The sequence below is a fragment of the Callorhinchus milii genome, unplaced genomic scaffold (assembly GCF_018977255.1).
Source record: "Callorhinchus milii isolate IMCB2004 unplaced genomic scaffold, IMCB_Cmil_1.0 Scaffold15, whole genome shotgun sequence".
NCBI lineage: Eukaryota > Metazoa > Chordata > Chondrichthyes > Chimaeriformes > Callorhinchidae > Callorhinchus > Callorhinchus milii.
Genome location: NW_024704756.1, coordinates 12990829 through 13012853, shown reverse-complemented (window position 1 = coordinate 13012853; position 22025 = coordinate 12990829). Strand labels below are relative to the sequence as shown.

General features: G+C 39.9%; 1 protein-coding gene across 1 annotated transcript in view; it reads right to left on the bottom strand.

The window, feature by feature from the left end:
- si:zfos-2326c3.2 (mitogen-activated protein kinase kinase kinase kinase 4) overlaps positions 1-22025 on the bottom strand; it is an 84230-nt gene that overhangs the window by 40162 nt on the left and 22043 nt on the right. Inside the window, exons 3-9 of the mRNA XM_042340822.1 lie at positions 19949-20005; positions 11733-11858; positions 8913-9023; positions 8073-8163; positions 6814-6944; positions 3210-3264; positions 2393-2471 (exon numbers count right to left, since the gene is read on the bottom strand). Coding sequence (XP_042196756.1) covers positions 2393-2471; positions 3210-3264; positions 6814-6944; positions 8073-8163; positions 8913-9023; positions 11733-11858; positions 19949-20005 — 650 coding nt within the window. The remainder of the gene's footprint in view (positions 1-2392; positions 2472-3209; positions 3265-6813; positions 6945-8072; positions 8164-8912; positions 9024-11732; positions 11859-19948; positions 20006-22025) is intronic.

The window sequence follows — 22025 nt, the reverse complement described above, 5'->3', positions numbered from 1 at the left end:
TGGCTACTAACATAGCACTGTGTAGGCACTGTGTAGGCCAACTACTAATGAGTTCCTGAAGTGGCTTCAGTCATTTCTTAAGGAAATCTATTGAAGTTGTGAATCAAGGAACTCCACAGGTATTGTCTTTCACATTCTTTGAAAGACTCCAAGGGCACAAGAGAAATCACAGTCGCTGAATGAAATACATACCGTACTTTGGTCAGGTGGACCTCCCACAGGTCTAACTAAGACCTTGCACTGAACCACATCCTTGGTTCCGTGACCAGAGCCCAAGGTGGTAAAACCTTGGCACCTGCTTCTAAATGGTCAAACTGAGATTGGTTGTGCAGATTACAAGCTTCATTTATGGCACAAATCAAGAAATATTCAATCAAGAACATTTATTCTGTTGGCTGACCGTATAGGTTGGACACTTTATGGCCTAACCTTTATGGATTTACACTTTCAAAAGTTTAGTCCATTTGAAAGTGTAAGTGTAAATCACATCAGAGAAGTGAAACCAATAATTTGGGTTCACCCTCGACCTACAGTAATACATAATTAATATCAGAAATACGCAAATCATATTACGATGCTAAATTTAGATTGCTCTGCCTTTAAAGTGTATTATTCATAACTGTAAAAATGCTACAGTAATTAAAAATATATCATTAAGAGAAAGTTCAGGCATAAAAATTCCCCCGCAGGCAAGCTCTCCCTGAAATTACAATGCAATAATTATACATTTGCCAATTCAGAAACGTCTCCCAGTCTTTAATGAAGCATCCTTCCAGCAGTCACCCATCACGAACAAAATGAAATATACCGACCGAGTAGGGAAAATTTGGGCGAGACTTCATTTGTGTTACACATCCTGCTGGCATGTGTACAACTGGTTTAAAAGCGGTCAGAGAGAAGTGTGTAGTGCAGATTATGTCCTCACCCGATGACGAAATCAAACCACCAGAATAATGAATCGAAATAGAGCAGGGGCACGGTTAATTAGCCTGGTTGGGATGTGCCAAGTCAAACAACCAGTACCAAATGAATAAGTTCTCTGTCAGTGATGCACTTTGTACATTTATACAGTAGTCGGCTTCACTGAATAAATAAAACTTTGGCCATCATGCCTTATATACACTGGCAACCTGGTGTAAAATCCACATAATCCTAGTTTTCAAATCGCCCAAATCCCAAACCCTACAGTGAGGCTGTGGGAACGAGCCTTACTTCCTGTTTGCTGGCTGGTTCCTGCACTCCCAACTTCCAGTGTACGGGTCACTGCCTGTCGATGAGTCAGCAAACTGGAATCCAGTCTTTATTTAGTGCAGATAACTAAAAAGTAGCAAATTTCCAGGTCCTTAGGTCCTTTCCAATGTCACTTCCTGCTGTGTGCATATGCAGCGAAGGAAGATTTTGAAGTAGGAGCTGACCTACTGACCCGGAAGCCAGACAGTTTAGCAGTAACGGGTCCACTATGCTACTGCGTATTAAGCAAATTTTGACTAGAGTGAAACGGGTTATAATTTGGCTGCACTGTATTGAGTCCCCTTGCTCAGGAAACAGCCTTTTAGCTAAAATACATTTGGTATCAGTTTCTTACTTCTCGTGAATGTGGGGTTGTTGACAGATGTAAGAATAAAATGTAACGGAAATGTTAATGACAAACATTGGGCAGTAACTAAATGAGCTGCATTTTCCATGTGGTGCTGATACATTGGCTCCAACTGAGAGGAGTAACTGGTTTCAGCTGTTTGTAATAGTACAGACAAATAGCTTGCTCATGAAGGACTTCCTGCTTCAGGTTTCGTAGCATTGGCTGTACTTTAAAGTATGGAAAACATCTAAGAATACAATTTACCATTTTGCCAAAATGAAATACATATTTCTGAAACGTCAATCTGAGCGGCAGCCAAAGTTTTTCAAAGTGACTTGAGAAGTGATCCTTCATAACAGATCAGAATGCACGCAATTAAGAAGCAAAATCACAAACAGTTCTGTGCCAAGCCACTAAAAGGTAATGCCCAAAGTTATAATTGGCCGTTTGATCTAGGTCTGAGTGTGTTTTGATTTGTTTACTTCGACCAAAGTAGCAGGCTTGCCATTTCTTTGCTGCTTTCCTTCCTTAGAGGTAGACTGACATCTGTTACCAATAAGGCGAATGTGGACAAATATTTGTGTAAAATGTTGTCTTGTGCACATTAGGTGTATAGATGGCACAACCTTCACATGCTTTCCAGAAGTTGATCTAATCTCATGTTGGCTGTAAATAACTGATTCTACTGGCAAACAATAGTTTAGGGCAGGAAGTCAGCCAAACTGCAAGTCATTATAAATGCACTGAACTGTTCTCTTATGAAACTAGAAATCTGCAGAACAATAATAGCCATTTCACACCAAATGTTCTCACCATTTCTTTGATTTCAACTTGGGGGGAGGATTACGTGGAATGAGAAAAAGTGCCCTCATCGGATGCATGTCACAGAGAGCTGAAAGAGACAAGATACAGATGGGATTTATCAGCGAAGGAACATCACATAAGAACAATGTTGTTCCAGTGTTATAAATAATTTACATGCCCACTGAGTACAGCAAATAATAATCCTTGCATTTGATTATACTGCCTTTCATGTCCCGAGGATGTCTCAAAGTGTTTCCCTGAAGTGAAGTGCAATGACTGTGTATTGTGTAGACGAATGTGGCAGCCAACTTGTTTACTACAATGTCTCACAAACAGCAATCAAATAAAGGAACACTTTTATTTGGGAGATGGTTGGTCAGGGCACTGGGAGAAAGTCCCTTCTCTTTTTGAATAATGCCATAATGAACAGGCAGACAAGACCTTGGTTTTAATGCCTCATCTGAAGGACAGCACCTCAGATAATGCATCACACCCACAGCACTGCATTGGAGTGTCAGCTTAGATTTATATGAGTTCAACATCTCGATGTGGGGTTTGAACCCACAATCTTGTGACTCGGAGGCGAGTTGCTACCATCTGGGCCAGACAAAGACAAACGTATGCATGGATGCAAATTATTATAAGAGCTTTCAATACAGGCAAAAATCAACTCTATGCCATGCAATGGGGAAAAAAAATACCATGCTGTCTAATGTGCTGTGGATGTAGATTACCCCTTGTGTGGATATGAAGCATAATAAACCCATAAAAATCCTACATAAACAAAAGCAGTAAATCACAGGCAAAATTTAAGTAAACTACTTACGAGGAGCTCCCTCTGCCATTTCAATAGCCGTAATACCCAATGACCATAGGTCACTCTGCAAGTAAATAAATATTATGAATCAGAAATGAAATTGTTAATCATCTTTGGAATTGATGCAGGATCTATAACATTCAAGTTCCTCAAAGCGCTTTGCAGGTAATTACTGTCATGTGTAGTGACTTTTTTTTATATAAGCAAACTTAGCAGCATAGCAAACATCCAGATTCCGGAGATTTGCTGGTCAGATCAACGGGAGAAATTCCCTTCTCTTTTTAAATAGTGTCATGGGATGTTTAACGTCCACCCGAATAGGCAGACGGGACCTCGGTTTTAACATCTCATCCGAAGAGATTCACCTTCGTTCAAATGCAACGCTCCCACCCCCAACACTGCACCGCGGATACAGGCTGAAAGATAAGATCAAGGCCGAACGTAGGAGTTGAACTCACAACATGCTGATCCAGGAGCAAAAGTGAGTGAGCTACTAACTGAGATGAAGCCATTGACTGCAGAGTAATGGCAAAGTATCAGAATGAAAGGGCAGGCAGGTGAAATGACATGCTAACACTTTGCGCGGAATCTTCCTCAGTCAGGTTGGTCATGCCTTGTCGACGTGAAAGGCGCTACACAAATGTAATTTGTTGTTGTTGTTGTTGAAGCTGCCCAATCTATGGACGTCTGCACAATTGTTTATCTTGGGCCCTGAGGCCAATCATACACCCCCTGACTCCCACCTGCCTGAGATCAGATCAGTTCACATCAGAGATTGAGTCTGGAGTCTGTGTAGAGCCCCTGCTGTTGTTGACTCATGCTGACTTAACCCACTAATTAAATGTGCTGAGTCATTGCTTGCAGACTAAAACCACAAGGAACGGACATTTACACGTAGCAGTTGCAACCTGGGTTTCATTGTTACACCTGACTTCATTACAGTTAAACTGTCGTTCAAATCTGGCTGTGGTTTGGAACGCAACTGCAACTTTCTCGACCAAACTCAAGTCAAATGTGTAAAATCAATACTGCATTTAAATAAAAATAATGGTATAAACTGACACCCATCAGGTTTCTAATGCGTTGATTCAAAACACGGAAGCGAGCTAGATTCCGTGAATCACTTTATCAATGACACTGCTGTTTGTAATGTTTTTTCTAATTACAGGTCATTTCAGTCATATGGTTCCTTAGATTCCTTTGCAGCCTTGGTGCTGCTCTTTAAAAGTACCATTTAACATGCAGCGTTGCAGCAATTCTCGAGGGACCCCACCGTTGTGAAAAGCACTTCAAAAAATGTAATCACGTGCCAATAAACACATTTCAGTATTTCAAAGGAAATAGATCCACAATGTAAGTGCATCAAGAGTTAAAATAACATGATATGCAATCGCAGCACTGGACAATTATTCGTTGTGATTGTTTATCATAAGGAAAAATAACCCCTGGATTGTAGTGTATATAAAAAAAGCTGTACTATACTTAATTCTTAGAGCGCTAACAGGTAACTGGAAACTCCAGTCTTCCTGGGCCAACTGGTTCTGTGCATTTTAACAGTGACCCTGACAACAATTTCACAGTAATAACAAGAACTCAAGCCTCAGGAGGACTTCATTACTCCAAACCATAAATTAACATAAATAGTAAAAAAAATGTATATTCAAAACATTTAAACATGTCACCTCTATCTGTTGTCCCTTTCTCCCTCCTCTCTCGCTTTCTCTCTCTCTCTCTCATTCTCCCCTATTTTATTTAAAGTGTTTGCAACCTATTCTAAGCTCTATCCTTTTTTATTTGCCAATTTTCATTCTGACTCATGTTGGGGTAAGGGGTCGTGCCCTCCAGTACCTTAGCACATCAAACGGGGCATTTTTTTTACCCAGAGTTATGTGGAATTCTGAGCTATTGGCTGCATCTTGATGGAATAAAACTACAATATTCAGTTGATTCTCTTCAAGTATCCTCTATTATGCAACGTTTCGCCACAAGTAACGGTGGCTGCGCTGGGAAGTGCAGACTCGTTCAAATTCTTTAGTGCGAAGTTCAAACAGGAATTACACATGATTTGCACGTGTGTTAAATCCTCTGGCCACTGAAGTGCTCTTACAACCAGCATGAAAACAAGAACGCCTCTTGCAATCACTCCTTATTTTCTGTAAAATCAGCAGCATTGTTAACAACTGAGATAAGTTTGAGTATTGTTCTGTGGCCCCAAAGGCAAGTTACAGATTTCTCAAACTTAACACACTGTCCACTCCCCCTCATTAAACCTCTGAACCTTTCAAACCATTCCATCAATACACAATAAAATAGCATATGGAAGATTGAGGGCTCGGATACTATGGGGCAGACAAGAGGAGAATTTGGACTTGAAAGATAAGTAGACTTTGTCAAATTTCTAGGATGGAGTTCCAGAGAGTGGAGGCAAAAAAGCTGAAGGCCTGACTGATAATAGTTTTGCCCACAAAATATAGTCAATTCACTTCACAGTATATTCTGTGAAGCGCTTTGAGACGTCTCAAATATGTGATAAGATGCTATATCGAATGCAAGCATTATTTTTATTATTATGGTGCCAAGTGCCAAAGCAATGCACAATACAACCACATAATAATAATAATAATCCTTGCATTTGATATAGTGCTTTTCATGTCTTCTAGATGTCTCAAAGCGCTTCAGAGAATATACTGTAAAGTGAATTGACTGTACATTTGTGGGCGAAATGCGATAGCCAATTGCGCACAGCAGCGTCCCACAAACAGTCGTGGATTGAAGTGACCAATTTATTATTTTTTTCTTGAGGGATTATTATCAGGTGTGTGGAGTAAGGAAACTTGCCCAAGGTTTTGCCCTGCCGGTAATCAAACCCAGGTCTCTCTTCCTTTGCAAGGCGAATGCTCTAACCACTGAGCTACAGGACTTCACATACCTGTCATAGAGCCTTGACTGTCATGATCTAAAGGCTCTAACGCCTTTACTATATCACAGTTTTATAATAACCTTTAATGGCAAGGTACCAGAACTGTAACAATAAATCCTGGTGAGGAATGCAATGGAACAGATCACAACAATAAATTTGGGTCAATCTTTCCCCGAGTCATAACTAAGTCTGTGCCCAACATCATTTTTCCTCTCAGATTTAATCAAAGACCTCAACGGAAAGAATTATTTAATCTATTATCTTCTTCCCAATGGCTGTAAAGATCAGATTTAATTCAAAGCGTGGTACCCCGACCAAAAAAAATCTGTGAAGAATATTTTACTGGCGTTCATCTCATTGGAACCATTTCCTATCCCTCCCAACATTGACCCTTCTTTGATAACAATAAATAATAATTCTTCCATTTCATATACAGCCTCTCACATCAGAAGGGTACCTCACAGGATTTATTGTAAAGTGTAGTGACTGTGTATTTTGTAGATTTTTACCATGGTTACTTTCATAATAATAATGCTTGCACCTGATATAGCGCTTTATCACGTCTTCGAGATGTTTCAAAGCACTTCACAGAATATACTGTAAAGTGAATCGACTGTATATTTTGTGGGCGAGATTCATGGTACTTAGCAATATTTGTATGCATGAAGTGTGCTGGTTTTTGTGCACGCTTACTCTGTAATCATACGTGGAATCCATGTTTTCATCACATGCTATGACTTCGGGTGCCATCCAATACGGTGTTCCAATGAACGTGTTCCTCTTCTCCATCGTCCTGTCCAACTGAGCGCTGACACCAAAATCAACTGTGAAGTGACCATTAGAGAAATGATGACTCAATATCAAGTCAATCCATCTCTTCACAACATGGATTTTCTCTTGAAAGGACACAAGCTGATCCCGAGGCTTTTAGATCTCTGCCTTTTCGAAACATTTAAAATCACAACACAAATGTTCCCATGTCATTTCAGATCAGTGTAATATATCTGAAACGTACTGTGAGAACTGACGAATGCTAACCTTTTAAAATGCATATTTTTAGTCCCCATAGATCAGTACACATGTGCAACTGTATGATGCTGTATTGGTTAACCCATTCCATGATCTTGCAGTATTTGCTTGGGAGCAGTATTGACTCATGTAGGATGGCTGGTATTTGAGCCAAACAAATTCTCTACAGAACTTATCGATTTCTGTAATGCTCAAGTAGGGAGGTGCTATCTATGGAGGGAAGGAGGTGAGGTTTCAACAGTGGAGATGTTGTAAGTGGAAGAATATTCTGCAGGATCTACTTACCAATGAATTTGGAGTTCAGAGAGCAACTATTGAGAGCTACCTCCAACAGTGGATGGGGTGAGAACCATGATAGGGCAGGGTTTGTGTGTCTTTCCAACAGAGAGAATTGGATGCTAATGAAGAGCTATCTCCATACTATCTCCATACTGTTGCTATATTGTCTCTAGACGGTTTAACTGTGGCTCCCTCCCCTGGACCAGACACCTTCCTAGTTTCAGTGCCTCATCAGCAGGTCCATTCATCCACAGGAAGCTTCAAAAACAATTGGAAAGAATGGGATTTTTGTGCGTTCTGCACATGCACTACAAAGGTTGAATAAAGGCTCTGTGCACAGTATCTGCTTTCTCTATTGATCTGGCTATTTTGGTCACACAGTAACATGAGAAACTCTAATAAAGGTTTGTTGGAAATAGAGCTTTAACCAAATCTAGTGTTAAATGTTGTACAGTGGATGTTCACTAATAAGGTCAGCAAACGGAATGAGGAATTTAAAGCTTATTAGGGGGTTGGCCTCACTCATGAATTTGTATACAATAATATAATATTGAAATGAAAAACTGCAACAAAACCATATTAGTCAGTTGATTATGTTAGCGAGCTTAAGATGAGTTGATATACAAATCTAATGAAATACTTACCGAGCTTTACTTCTGCATTCTCTGTAAGAAGTACATTCTGTCCCTTGATATCACGGTGAATAACATGCTGTGCGTGAAGATGTGTCAATCCCTGCAAATATAATTTAAGAACTGGTTCATTGCCTTGATCACTGGAGCAGGAATAGTTAAGAACTCTCTGGTCAATATTTATGTGCAAATCTATGAAACTGTAATGCCAGTGCTTGTTAATCTTTGAACATTGATTCACTAATGCTAAACAATACAGCCAGCAACCACTGCAGTGCGAATAGTAATGATCCTTGATGTAGCACCTTATCACATTGTCAAAATTTCTTAAAGCACATCACAGGATTTACAGTGTTTTTGCAAGTAAAAAAGAATGTGTTAAACATTCATTACGTTAAGAAATCTTTGAAATGTGCCCCTTCCATTTTACTTGGACACGTGACCGAAATCACAAGGAAACCACAGGAAAGTTACAGTAAAGGTTCTTTTATTCCAGACTCCATTCTGTTTCTTGGGGCGAATCACAGTGAAAATGGGCTGCATTGAATGGCTGCAAAGAAACAACCTGCACCGATTCCAGTCGTGCAACAGTGCGGTGGTTTGTGCTGAAGTCTGGCTTAAGGAGGTGGTTTCGGCTGCATAAAGATCTGCACTGTTACAGCATAAATTAAGGCAGTGTGAATCAATTCGGCGTCCGCTCAAAAACGATCCTTGAAAAGCTTTCGATAACGACAGGAGAACCTCAGCTGCTAAAGCGCAGCTGCAGAAATATATTTTATTCATCATTTTGTTTTCAAGCTTTCACAGTAATTATGGCCCTTTGATTGCCTGGTAACTACAGATCCCACTTACCCGAAGAACCTCTCTACAGATGTAGGCGATCCAATCTTCCTTCAAACAATTTCCTTTGCTTTTCTTGACCAGATCAGTTACAGAGCCTGCTCCACAGAACTCCATCACAAGCTGCAGTCAGAGATTGAGAGAAACAAATAAGAGAATGTAGTGAATTTTAATATTAGTTCAGATGTCAGCCTCCACCATTACCTGCACAGCTTGTCATCCTTCATCACCAATTATCAAGCTAAGGAAAATAATAATCATCCTTGCATTTTGATATAGCGCCTTACCACGTCATTGAAACATCTCAAAGCGCTTCACACAATATACTGTAAAGTGAATTGACTGTAAACATTTTGTGAGCAAAACATGGCAGCCAATTGCACACAGCAGTGTCCAATAAACAGTCCTGGATTGAGTGACCAAATTATTATTTGTTTTGGAACGGATTATAATCCCCGGAAAGCCATCTGCCAATCGACAAAACCAAAGGGTTCCGACTTACTGCTAGGTAAACAGAGGCTTGTGGAGTAAGGAAACCTGCCTGAGGTTTTGCCCTGTCCGGGAATCAAACCCAGGTTCCTCTCGCTTCAAAATGTAAGTTGCTGTTGTTTAGAAGATGGACACAAAGAGTGATATTATGGAAAAACCACCATCTTTAAGTTCACCTCCAAGTCATTTCCGTAACTTCGACCTATACTGTTGTTCCATCATCACCTCTGGGTCAAAATCCTGGAACTCCCCCACCCAACACTGTCGTGTGAGCACCATCACCACAAGGACTCCCAGGTTGAAGAGAAAGTCCCCTCCACCACCCTAATGCAACCAGGGAAACCAACGATGGACAATAAATGCGTCATCAACTTCCCGAGATGAGTTAAAGCATTTAAAATAATTTTAAAATGATTTTAATTTATTTATCAATTAAACACAATTTAATAGCAGTACAAATGCTATTAAAGCCAATAGGTTTTCAGGCACCTCGGTAGAAATCACCAGGAAGTCAGCAAAGTTGGTTTCCTTGGCACACTCCAAACAGATAACATTTGACGTATTCCTGATTGCTCACTTCTCTATTGGTTGTATTGTTAACTTGGGACAGAGGAACTTCACAGAGAAATTGGCCATATATCTGATCTGCAAACTATTTCCTCTAATTTGGATCTCAGAAGATTACACCAAATGGTTTTCTGTCCACACTTTGAAAGACCAACATTGAGATTTGGATTTATTAAGGGAATAAATAACACACTTTTTTCACGACCTCCCGACATGAAAGCAGGCCACGTAAATGTGAAATGTATAGTAAATTGTATTGTAATGTCAAAATTTGGTTCCTCTGGCTGACCTCATGCAGTTACAGTTCCCCACAACCTAGGACAACAAACCTGCAGAGTCTAAAAATGGCCATAGATGAGGGGAAATTCCAGCCGGAGACATAGTTCAACTCAACAAGAATTTCCCCCCTTGCTAAGTTGATAAAACCACAAATTGAAGTGAAACTGAGCCACAAAAAGGTCCCAGATTTGGTCCAATGTCGATGCTCCATTAAGCAATCTCAGCTGAAATTGCAATAAGCACAGAGGAGAAAATTGTAGAGTAGAGAAAAAAAATTATTTTGAGCTGCTAACATGAGTCGCTGGTTAAGTTCTGGCAGGGGCCACACATGTTAGTGCCAGAATTACTATCAGTCGATGTACTAGTGTCACAGAGTTAATGGAGGAACGATTTGTTTTTTTTCCTTCGTCAATTTTTCTTTCCTCTTTTCCTGAAGCTGTTCCATTCCCCTCTCCTGCTCTTGGGGAATACTGTTCCACGTGTGCTGGTCTCCCTTTGATTTATCGCTCAAGTGGCAATGAGTCAAGTGCAAGCCTCGACAATGAGGTTCAGAAGGTTATTCGACCCCAGGGACATCACAACTCAAACCATCAAAATTTGCAGCAATCCATTTAGTACCATTTACCAGTCTTTTCCCCATGCCCCTGCAGATTATTCCTCCTTAGGTATCTATCTACTTCTCTAATAAAAGCTAATATGGTTCCTGTCATGTTGCATCTGCCTGCATCACACCCATGTTTCTGTTTCTTCCATGTCCACTCTCCTACAGGAAGTGAATTGCTATGTTGCTTCAGGTGCCCACAGGTTTGCTACTCTTGCTTCATGAGCAGAATGACTTGAATTCCCTGAGTATTCGGTTTGGACACGTGACTTTATAAGTCATACATGGAAGCCATGGCCGATTTGTACCTGCATGGCAGTAAGTTCCGAGCCAATGAGACATAAAGCTCAAGCTCGAAAGAACAAACATGTTTGTGTGAAATGTTTTAGGCCACAAAGGACCAGGCCTGCGACATCAAATAACTTTACTGGGTTTTCATTAATGTGGAATTCACAGCCTCAGGAAATCTGCTGCTAAAGTTCAGAATCGAATTCTGTAAATCAGCCATCTGTTGCCATAAAGCACTCCTGCTATACAGCAACAGTCAAGTCCTGATGGCTCTGGCAGCAAAAGGTTCTGCTCCAGTTCCTCTGTCAAATACAAGTCTATCAAAATCGGTGGTTTTATACACATATATATAATGAATGAAAAGCATCTTTACCACCAGCTTGGTTATTTTTTTTCCCTCTCTCAGCAGTTTATCGACTGATTGAAATTTTTTTTTTGCATTTGTGAGTTACAAGTTTCTCAATCCAAAACCTAGGGTAATTTATTCAAAACATAATCAACCGCAATTTATCAGAGTGTGTTGCAAGCTAATGCCCTGAAGTTGTGTTCTTGCAATTTGTATGACACACAAAAAATATGTTTATAACTACAATATCTCAAGTGCTTACCCAGAGCTGATCTTCGTGACTTGATGGTTTTTTCCTTATGAAAGCACCGTAATACGTTGCTATATTTCTGTGATGAGAGTACTTCTTTAACATATTAATTTCCAGCTTGATTTCTTCCTCTTCCTCCTGTTACAAATGAGTCGTTCAGTGTTAACTGCATTAGCTCTTTAACCACAATGTTCATCTCAAATGCATTTTATGCCTCCAAAACCCATTACAAATCTGATAACATAACAAGATAATAATTATAATAATCCTTAAAAATACAGTAAGTAATAATCTTTGAATATGATATAGCAACGTTCAGGTCAGGAGGATGTCTCAAAGTGCTGTTCTCTTAAGGGCAATGACTGTGTATTTTGTAAGTGAACACAGCAGCCAATTTGAACATAGCAAAGTCTCATACTTGGCCATGAAGTGTATGATCAATTTTATCTGGGGTTTGGTGGCCAAGACACTGGGAGAAATTCCCTTTTCTTTTCTGGTGGTGCTATGGGATCTTTAACAACCACCTGAATAGGCAGCCAGGACCTTGTCTTAACATCTCATCTGAAGGGCGGAACTCAAAACAATGCAGCATAGCCCCAGGGTTGCACTGGGGATGTCAGCTTAAACTGTAAGCTGAAAGTCCCAAAGTGGGGCTATCGGATATATTGAAATGGCAGTCAGCTGCACAGAGGTTAACTGGTTACATTTTTAAAATTGGAACCATATTATTGGGAGTACAGGAAGTCTGAACCATTCACGTAACATTGCTTTGCTGGAAGGTTACAGGCACAGAAATGCTTAGGAACAAATTGAACTGCCAGTACCTACTCATTCTCCACTTGAACTAAACTATCATAAATGCCTGTTATCACACTGGTATATTCTTTAGCCTTGTTACAAGCATTATAATCAAGATTTTGTTGGCAGTGAAGATTTTTGTTTGCTCCACTTCCTATGAATCCTACTTTTAACAGCGGCGTACACCAAATGCTGACACACATAGACAGGAGATAAGTTTTGTGTCTCAGTACAAAATAGACTAAGGGGTGAAATGAACACCACTCCAGAATGCATTTGATGTGATAACTATCCCAAGTATACAACGATTGCCAAATCTGCATTGGGTGAATTTCAGGTTCCCGAAAAAAATGCACAACATTGTGTAATTTAGGTACTTTGGGTTAGGTTCTGCAAGTGTCTGCACTGCAAAGATATATGTGATAACATCAAACAGAGGAAAAATAAACAGACACAACTGACAGATTGTATCTGTCTAAAAGTTTGGTTGAAAAACACCTTTGGTTTAGATGTTGGGGTGTGTACCCCACACCTCTGCTGTTGCAAAATTACATTCTACCAGAGGAGTTGCATCGTTCCGGTCAAGATGATAAGTGAAAGAAATAATCTTCTATCTTTCACTATTTTGGTTTCAGCCTGGCTGAGTTTGTAGCTCTCTCACTTATGATTCGGAGAGTTGTGGCTTCTAGCCCCAAATCAGCACTTTAACCTCATAGTCTACCCTGAGACTCTAATGTAATGCTGGGGGAGCCCTGCAGCATCAGAGGTGTCGTCCTTTGGATGGGACGTTAAACTGAGATCTCGTCTGCCTATTGAGCAGAATGTTAAGGATTCCGTAGCACTATTCAAAAATAGAAGGGAGTTCCTCCCAGTGTCCTGGATAAACATGGTCATTAACTTCATGGCTTTTTGTGCGACACTGCTAATGCAGAAAGTGGCTACTGCATTCACCTGGAAATACAGTCCCGACACTTTACAGAAAACTCTGTGAAGTATCTTGAGAGGCATCTCAAACATGTGATAAGGTGCTATATCAAATGCAAGGTTTTTAATTTAAGAAGATGGAAGATAAAGCATCCTCGCAATGTTTTGTTAATATTGCATTTCAAGCAAGATTCGCAATCCATGCTTAAATGTCAAGTAAGTGTGGAAATCATGAAGAAACAGAAAGGTAGATTATTTTATTGATTTCTCATTGTGACAAATTGTGCAACATATGTGAGCAACTTCTAAAGTGGGTTCCAGTGGCTACAGCACTTACAGGCTTCCTGTGAGCAACTGCTGAAACATTGTCCTACCTAAAGTGCTACAAGGTGAAACACTGATCATAGAATCATCGAAATTATAGCACAGAAGGAGGTTGTTCAGTTCACGAGCTATTTGTGGTGCTAGTTCCTCTACTGGGGCAGACTACCACAATTCCAATTCTTTACTCTCTCTCTCCCATAGCTTTTCACAGTGTTTCTTTTCAAATACTTAACCAATTTATTTTTTAAATGCTGTGATGTCCTCAGCTTCAATAGCTACTTATGACAAAGCATTCCGTTTTATAATAACTCTCTTCCAAAAAAAGTTCTGCAACACTCTCTCCCTCGACTGTTCCAATAACTGTCCTGAGTTCATACCTCCCTTCCCTCCCCCACCCACTGTCTTTCTTATGAGTTGATCAAGCAACAGGAATAAGTTTCACCATCTATCCTGGCAAAGCCTTTCAGCATGCCGAAGACTTCAATTTAGACCCCTGTTAAGCTTCTCTGTTTCAGTTAAAAACAGATCCAACTTTTCAAGCGTATTCTCATAACTATAACCCTTCCATTGCAGCCTCTATGTGAACCTAGTCTGTATCGATTGAGTGGCTCTGAGGTCCTTTCAGCTGAACTGAGCTACTCCAACGACAATTCAACTGAAAGGAATCTTCAAATACATTATAGATAACACCCAGAGAGAAAAAAAAACCCTGCTACACTTGTGTTCCACTTCTCTTTCTTACGTATTACTCAGATTCAGGATGAAGCTCAATTTTTTCAGTTCCATTTTCACTTGGCAAAGCAGTCCGTGTTAATTGATTGCTGCAGATGTAACATTTATCTGTGTCTGTCTGTAAATCACACGTGGGAAGTACATGAACAGTGCAGAGGGATTCTATTTCCAGAACATACCTTGATTCACTTGTGCATAAATGAACGTGTAGATTTAAAAAAATTAGGTGCAGAAAAAGTGGACAAGACAGCTAAGGAAATGAGAGAACGGTTTCATCTTTAGGCCAGGAGTGAGAGATTAAACATTTATTTCCTTCCCCATTTTGAAGCAATGGAGTGTGAATGCAAATGAGAAAATCACACAAGACTCCTGACTTCCTGCCCTTTGCAGGGTTGCGTTAAAAACAGAGAGCATGTCGTGGCTGTTAGAACATATGCTAACCAACCCCACAAGTGAGACTGACTGAATAGCCTACGCCAAAAGTTTACACAGTCACTACAGTAAATCCAATGGAATGCTTAGAGACGTCCTCTTGATGTGAGGCGTTGTATCTCTTACTTCTTTTGTATCTCTTGCTTCTCTTACTCTCCACTAAAAGAAAATGAGAACCCTCCACTGTGGCAAGGCTATTGCACCAACAGTGGGACAAATGGCAGGAACCCTATTAAACATACTTGATAAGAGGATTTAATAACGTCCCTTCACACCCACTCACAAGTACCGGGATAGATAGCCCTATTGTTGCTGTCGACATTGCAACAGCAAATCTCAAGAGTTATCCAAGGAACAAAAAAGAAAAATGGGAGGAGGAGGAGGGAAAACACAGGAGCAAAGACAAGCAGAAAAAGATATTTCTACCAATTTATATATTCTGCTGTAAAATTGGGAAGGTTGGAGTCTCATTTAGTCTTCTCAGACACAAGGAAACGCCACTGATTCCCTGGTGAGAATTATGTTATCGATTCATTGTTATGTACACAGCATACGTACATAAAGAACATTACATGATTCCACAGCACAGGGGAGCTGCAGTCATGCATGTTATTGTGCAAGACATCTTAGGAGTTCATTTCTGTACTTCAGTGAGTGGGTTTTGTGCAGGCTGTCAGTGCACATGCACTTTGCAGTAGGGGTCACTAAATGGCCAGTAGTAAAAGGAGCCCTGGAGATCGTTCTTCTCCCCAGCCTGAGAACCAACTGAATCAAAATGAAGTACCTCCAACACCACTGTCTTGGCTCAGATCAGTTATGTCCTCAGAGCCCACCGATTGAACATGGGACCATTCTGGTGTGTGTGTGTGTGTGTATCTCAGTACTGCGCCACATGACACATTAACCCACTTAACTGTGTCACAGATGTGATTTACGACAAGTCTGGTCTTGAGATTATACACTTCCAAAGCACACAAGGAGATCTCTGGGCACTACACTCAATGAAGGCCAAGAGCATTTAAACAGGATTATCAGACTTGGGTTTCTTTTCCCTTTTACTGGAAATGGAACATTTTATTCAGAATATGTTGTTACAATGGCCAGTGGCGCAATGAGGAAAGGATTTTTTTTTAGGAAAGTGACACATTTGAGGTGTCACTGGATGCATATAAATTGACAGTCGTCATTACATAGCGTACTTCCTGTTGGGCAGATTGCAAAACGCGTCTAGTTCACGTGCATTTCACATTCACATTGCAAAAGATGGGCACTGAACAGCTGATGAAAAAGCAATGCCTATTGCACACTGAGGATTGCACAGTGGAGAGTAAGGATACCAGAATCCGGAAAATCAGTGACAACACAATGTTACAACATGTCAGCACAGAAATGAAACACTGTCCTGGTACGCTAATAGTTATCAAATTTCTCTAATTCTTTGTTATCCGCAGATGTAGATAAGACACAATCTTGCATGATAATCAGTGCCTTTGTGCCGTTCATAAAATAATAATAATAATCCTTGCATTTCATACAGTGCCTTATCAGGCTTTCGAGACGTCTCAAAGCGCTTCACAGAATATACTGTAAAGTGAGTTGACTGTATATTTTATTGGCGAAATGTAGTAGCCAATTGCATGTAGCAGTGTCCCACAAAAAGTCATGGATTGAGTGACCAAATCATAGCTCTAGGATGGTTCTATTGGCAACCTTAATATAAGTCTGTTATATCAAAGGAGATGCAACAGAACATTTTTTTCCAGAGGTTTTTTTTCTATGAACATGGGCAAGATGATATGAAAGACTGTGATATGTTAGTGACAATATTAACAGGAAGGCATTGAATATTGAGGCTTTGTCTGCTTTTTTTAGGTCAGCACCTTATTAGTAACATTTTTTGAACTGAACAGACAGGTGGGATAATTTGCTAACCTCGTGGCAGTCCCTGTAGAGAGAGAGAGTGACTATAGTTCATAAGCTACAGAATCGAGGTGACAGAGCTCCGTGACCAGTGTCGACCTGTGAAAGAATCGTGTGATCTTTGTAGATATAAGAAAGTATCTGGTGTTGTCAGTTGTGACCACAGGGGAGATTTGCTTATTCGCTGCCACACAATGTGTTACTTGGGTTCAGTTTGCCTTTTTCCAATGACTTAGGGAAAAGATGCACGGTCACTAGGTGAATATTGACCATGTGGGATTCATTATTCACACATTCGAGACTCTGCACAGCACACAGAGTATACATTCCTTCTAAAAAATGTCTTTCCATCGCAATTGTGTTCAAGCTACTTAGTAAAAGGCACATGTTTAATACAGCTGTTGACCTGGATAGATATTCCCTGTGACCAGTGGAACCCATTATATTTCTTTGTGGATTCTTGTCCCAGTGCACCAACATGGCATTTTTATTTCCCACACAAGACATTGTTATTGCCTGTCTAAGTGGAGACAATCAGCCTACTCGTGTCCAATTACAGGCAGTTATGTGCTGTGGCAAACCCACAGGGATTACATTAGACTGCCAGCAATTTGCCTGCATTGTGTTGTTTCCAACATCATTTTTTGTGACAATTGTTTTCATGGAAGGAGGGAGGGGGAGGAGGAGAGATGGGGTTCAAATAAGCTTCATTTTTTTTTATCTTTGCTTTACCCAAAACAGGAAGCAATGTAAAAGAATAATAGGAAGCGAGGTTTGCACAGGTATGATTCTTGTCATTGAGGAGATGCAGAAGCACAGCTCAAATGCTGATAGTTATCAGGATGATATCAGACTCAGACTGCGGCTGCCATGCACTTTTGTTTCTGTTTCATTCTTTATAATTGGGGCTGTTTCATGGGAGCAAACATCACTAGTAGGGGGATTTGATTGAGATTTTCAAAATTCATATAAGATTTTCGACCATGCCTTTGGTCACCCTCCTACCTCTACCCTCCCCGCCCTGATCCCAAACACCAGCTTGGGCACAGATCTCTGACTGTCCAGCGCCTTAGAACATCCTCCTGACGTGAAAGGCGCCAATACAAATGTAATTTGTTGTTGTTGGATAAATAGTGAAAGATTACTTCTTGTTAGTGAATTGGTGAATATTGAACTCAGATTTGTACTGGAATAGGTTGGAAATTTTTTTTATCATGAAGAGGGTTGTTAGATCACAGTATCTTTGCCATAAGCAGCTACTGTTGCTAAGATCCTAGGAATATTTGAAAGGGGATCGGATTACCATTTGAAGAGGAACAGTATAGAGTGATGGAATGATACAGCATGGGAACAGGCCATTTGGCCCAACCAGTCTGTGCCGATATAAATGTAATAGGAAGGGAGCAGGGAATTGGGATTACTGTATTTAGTTTAGTGTAGGAGTTGGCACCAGCAAAGACTCAATGGGTCGAACACCTTCTGCGCTGTGATTTCTATGGCTTCTATTAGAGAAGGGTATTCTAGCCAATATTCTTTCCTTATCTGAATTCCTCAACAAAAAAACAGATGAATTACTTGTGCATTGCTATTTTGTGGGAACTTTACTGGGGCCAATTAATTGCCATTTTTCCATACTTGACAACAGCTCAAAAAAACTAATTATGGAGAACACTGGGATGCCTAGCAATGCACCGTAGCAAATACATTTCTGTTTGATTTATTTTTTTAAAAAAACATATTGATTCCTAATGCTGTGATTGCAAGCAAAGCATCGCATGAGACTGCAACCACTTTCCTACTTAACATCGAGAGAAAAATGACCCAGATACATATTTCCTGTGAAGGAGAGGAAGGATGTGTGTGAGAAAGAGGATCGAGGCAATGCAGTTTGCATTCAGTGATGAGGAAATGATGTGACCTAGCAGGAGCAGCCTGGTGCCAGCAGGAAGTCTTATGAGTCACTTTTATCTGCAAACAAATTCTGAAGTAGAACCAAGCAGGAAAAAGGAATTTTTTTTTTTTGAAACATCACTAATCTGTAGTGCAAATAAGCTTTTGTTTTTATTGTTTCTCTCTCTCGCTCTATTTTACTTTATATTTCCTCCCCTTTTCCCTGCTTCATCCATCAGTTTCGGCCAACCTATTACCCAGCCTTACTGATATTGATCGCGAACACTCCGCTAGGAGGTGCCAAAGAACAGTCCAGTATAAATCACCTCCCTGGGGAGAAGCTCCTGGCCTTCGCACCCCTCTTTGACAGAAGCCCTGAGATCTATCTATGTTACCCTGAGGAGAGTACAGGTGTAACCCTGTAACTCATTACTCTCTGGCACCTTTTGCATTCCAGACAGTGTCGTCATGCAGTTTAGCAGCTGTAAGGTGGCATCTCTTAATAATACTTGGGTCGAACAGTCTGTTTCCATGGTGTATCATTCTATGTAATATGGCCAGGGACATAATTGATAATAATACAGCTGATAATGCAATTTCTCCAACTGCTGAGAAATGCAATATGCATTAGATGTGCACTCACCTATTCATTGTTACATAGAAACACAGAGACATTGGTAAAAAAGCAAAGAGCTTGCACTTTCATTCATAATTCCTTGAAAAGGTTTTCTGAGCAACAGTTGGTCAGACAGAGTGTTAAGTCTGTTGAGAGCGTAGCCTTAAGGCTTCTTCATCTACAGAATAATGGGTTAGGAAATCCCCTGTAACTAAAACTGCAAAGTAAAGCTATTTTCCAATTGAGGAACTACAGGTTTCAACAGAAGAATCTGTCAGAATGTTTGTGGATCTTCCTCCACCAATACTTCTGCTACTCATCCTACTCTTCAGCTTGTCCTGCACTCTTCCTCCCATACCCATACACCAGGACGCACACTGGCTTCAGGGCTAGAAAAGCGTTATTTATTACTTATTAAACAGCGAAGATTTCTATGCATATTCCATACTTTGTGCTGTGTCCCTTCCCGTCCTAAAGAATAGGAATATGAAATGAATGCATTGCAATGGCACTAGGCATTTTGCTTTGAAAACAATACAAACATGCAAAATGGTAAGCCAGTAATGTGAAAAAAAAGATTAGTTCAGCTCACCTCTGTGACATCCATGACCTTAATGGCTGCCAGCTGCCCAGTCTTGACATGTCGACCCTGAAACAAGACAGCAATTTCTGTAATATTACAGTCAGAATTCTCGCTGGAGCTGAATAATACATTTCACATAAATCAAAATGATTTTGTGCAAAACAAGGCTTCGAAATACATTTTTAATCAATTTTTTTTTACAAAGCTAACAGAACTTTGTGATACTTGCTCACAAAATATACAGTCAAATCACATTATAATATATTCCGTGAGGTGCTTTGAGATGTTTCAATAACGTGATAAGACGCTGTATCAAAATGCAAGGATTATTATTATTATTATATTTATCTTTCAGTGATAGTGTCACAAAAAAAGCCACATTAAATTGGATACTATTGTATTAATAAAAAGATGTGTGACTATCAAGACAATTTCGGGGTGGAATTATTCTGAGAGTTTCATATTGTTTCTAGATTTGTTTGTTCTCGGGCAAAGCGTTGTATGCAAAAGTTTCCTTTGGTTACTTCCTCTCTTCAAGCAGCTCACGAAGACCCAATTGATCGCGACTGTCCCATGCACAGAGCCGAACAGGCTATGTAACAACTGCTCAAATGTTAGACTGCATAATTCTGACCTCCCATTTTGCATCCCAATGTGGCAGCTTGTGGCGAACGGAATGAAGCCCGCACACAAATCAACCAAATGGTACAAATGTGGGAGAGGGTCCCAGGCATTACTGATTAAGCAAACAAACACTTTTTTTAATGGATAGGTTCAAAGAGCGAGTTGAAAAAATAATCAACCAGAACAGAAAGGAATCGTAGTGTTGTGCTGTACTGCCTCACACATTGGGTGTAACACTCTGCTTGTAAAGTTACAGACCTCGGGGAGAAGGGCACACAAGCTCAACCCAACTGTATGTTTACGGATCATCAGGGTCTGAGTTTATAATGGGATTTCTCACTTTGTAATTTAACCCTGACCAGAGACTGTAGATGATTTGAGAACTTTGCGACCTGAATTTGTGATTCTCAGCTTGATAGTCAAATGTTCAAAACTTATGTTGTTGCCTTCACTATTTTTTTTACAGCAAGCTCTATTATCAATTGCACATTATGTCTACATAGAAGCCAAAAGATAAGTGTTAGTGTGTTTTGGAAGCTCGAGAACCTTAAGACAGTTGTACAGTTTATTACCTGAACCCTAGAACAGGTTACCTATCTTGAATTCTTTAAAATACAGAAGTAAAAACACTTATTCTAGGAAATACTAGAACTCAGTGGGTATTTAATTAATTTTATTTTAAAATGTTTAGTGTTCACAGATGTTCACATTCTCCACCAAAATGTCTCAACTCACATGGTCAGTTCTGTGCATTGCGCAGCTCAAACTGAAGTGTGACCATGTGAGTTGAGACATTAAGGTGTGACATTGTTTAATATCTGAATATAAGGCACATTGATTGTATTTTGGTGGAAGGTCGTTCATCTTCTTTGGGACTGGCTGAATGGGCTGCAAAGAGCTTTTCCAGTCATGTACAATCCTATGGTCCTATAGACACGTATAACTCAATTTCAGAGCTAAATTCTATTGAAAACAACAAAGAAGTTACACTTAGCATCTGAATTAAAGCATAGGATAACAAGCCACAAATGTTTAGAAATTGACTGCCACAGTTGAACAGTTAGACACAATTAATTATTTATTTTAATATTATGGTCCATGAAAAATTCTGAAAGCACTTTTAATTTTCCTTAAAGTACAATTGTCCCGACAAGAACATTTGCAAGCTATATAAAGTAGCTATAATAAATGCTATTTCGAAACACTTCTCACTGATTTTTTTCTATTCTGATGTTGACCACTGTAATGCTATCCACTCTGCATTTTCTCATTTAACTTGAAGATCCATTGCACATTCTCCATAGCTGGCTAACTGAAGATATACTAATAACGGATAGTCTCTGTTTCCCTCTTCCCAACCCATTCAAGCCAGGAAATATGTTCCACCCTGGAATCTGCCCCTACAAAAAAAAATGATGAAATGTGTCAATGAAGGTAGCCAAATCTCAACATCAGCCAAAAG